This window comes from Oncorhynchus tshawytscha, linkage group LG18 (assembly GCF_018296145.1).
Source record: "Oncorhynchus tshawytscha isolate Ot180627B linkage group LG18, Otsh_v2.0, whole genome shotgun sequence".
In the NCBI taxonomy this organism is placed as follows: Eukaryota; Metazoa; Chordata; class Actinopteri; order Salmoniformes; family Salmonidae; genus Oncorhynchus; species Oncorhynchus tshawytscha.
In genome coordinates, this window is record NC_056446.1 from 13,215,120 (window position 1) to 13,215,876 (window position 757).

At 40.8% G+C, this 757-nt stretch overlaps 1 protein-coding gene across 1 annotated transcript in view; it reads right to left on the reverse strand.

Annotated features, from left to right (window-relative positions):
* The window catches only part of LOC112217322 (prostasin), a 25,892-nt gene extending 25,484 nt beyond the window's left edge, over positions 1 to 408 (reverse strand). Inside the window, 1 exon segment of the mRNA XM_042300500.1 lies at positions 290 to 408. Within this exon segment, the coding sequence (XP_042156434.1) occupies positions 290 to 347 (58 nt within the window). The 5' untranslated portion in view covers positions 348 to 408.
* Positions 409 to 757: the final 349 nt, after the last annotated feature.

The window sequence follows — 757 nt, forward strand, 5'->3', positions numbered from 1 at the left end:
AATATACACACAGTCCAAAATATATTATATTCCTGTAATGTACTGTAAAAGCAGTGATATCAAACATATTCACCGTTTTAATGCAGTCTAAACGTTCCTTTATTCATTTGGGAAAGAACCCAATCTCTGTCTATATAGGAATCTAGTCAAACAGTGAAATGATTTACTTGGAAAAGTACAGTACTTCATAGTAAAGTGTGAACTTGTTGAGTTTTCTCTAAATGTATTAAAGTAACTCAAAGTGGACTGCTAGTCTATAATAATAATAATAATAATAATTCTCTATTACCTTTTCCCATGCAGGTCAACGCAAATACAACAGCACACAAGACCCACCCCGACTCCATCCTATCAACTGCTACGGCTTTGTGTGTGTCCTGTATTTATAATGCCATTGGTTGAAGGAGGGGGTATGTACCACACGAGGTTGGTGGCACCTTAAATGAGGAGGATGGGCTTGTGGTAATGGCTCACCACCCATTCCATTAGCGCCATTTCTGACATTATGAGCTGTCCTACCCTCAGCAGCCTCCTGTGGTATGTACATAGGTAGGTAATAGCTTGTATTGTTGAGTCAGGGTGTGACACATGCCTCATGACACGTCATTTGCCCTCTCTCTCTCTCTCTCTCTCTCTCTCTCTCTCTCTCTCTTCTTTCTCTCTCTCTCTCTCTCTCTCTCTCTCTCACACACTATCTCTCTCTCTTCCTCTCTGTGTGTCCTCCCCTGCCTTGCCTCATTCAACATTCATAATTTTA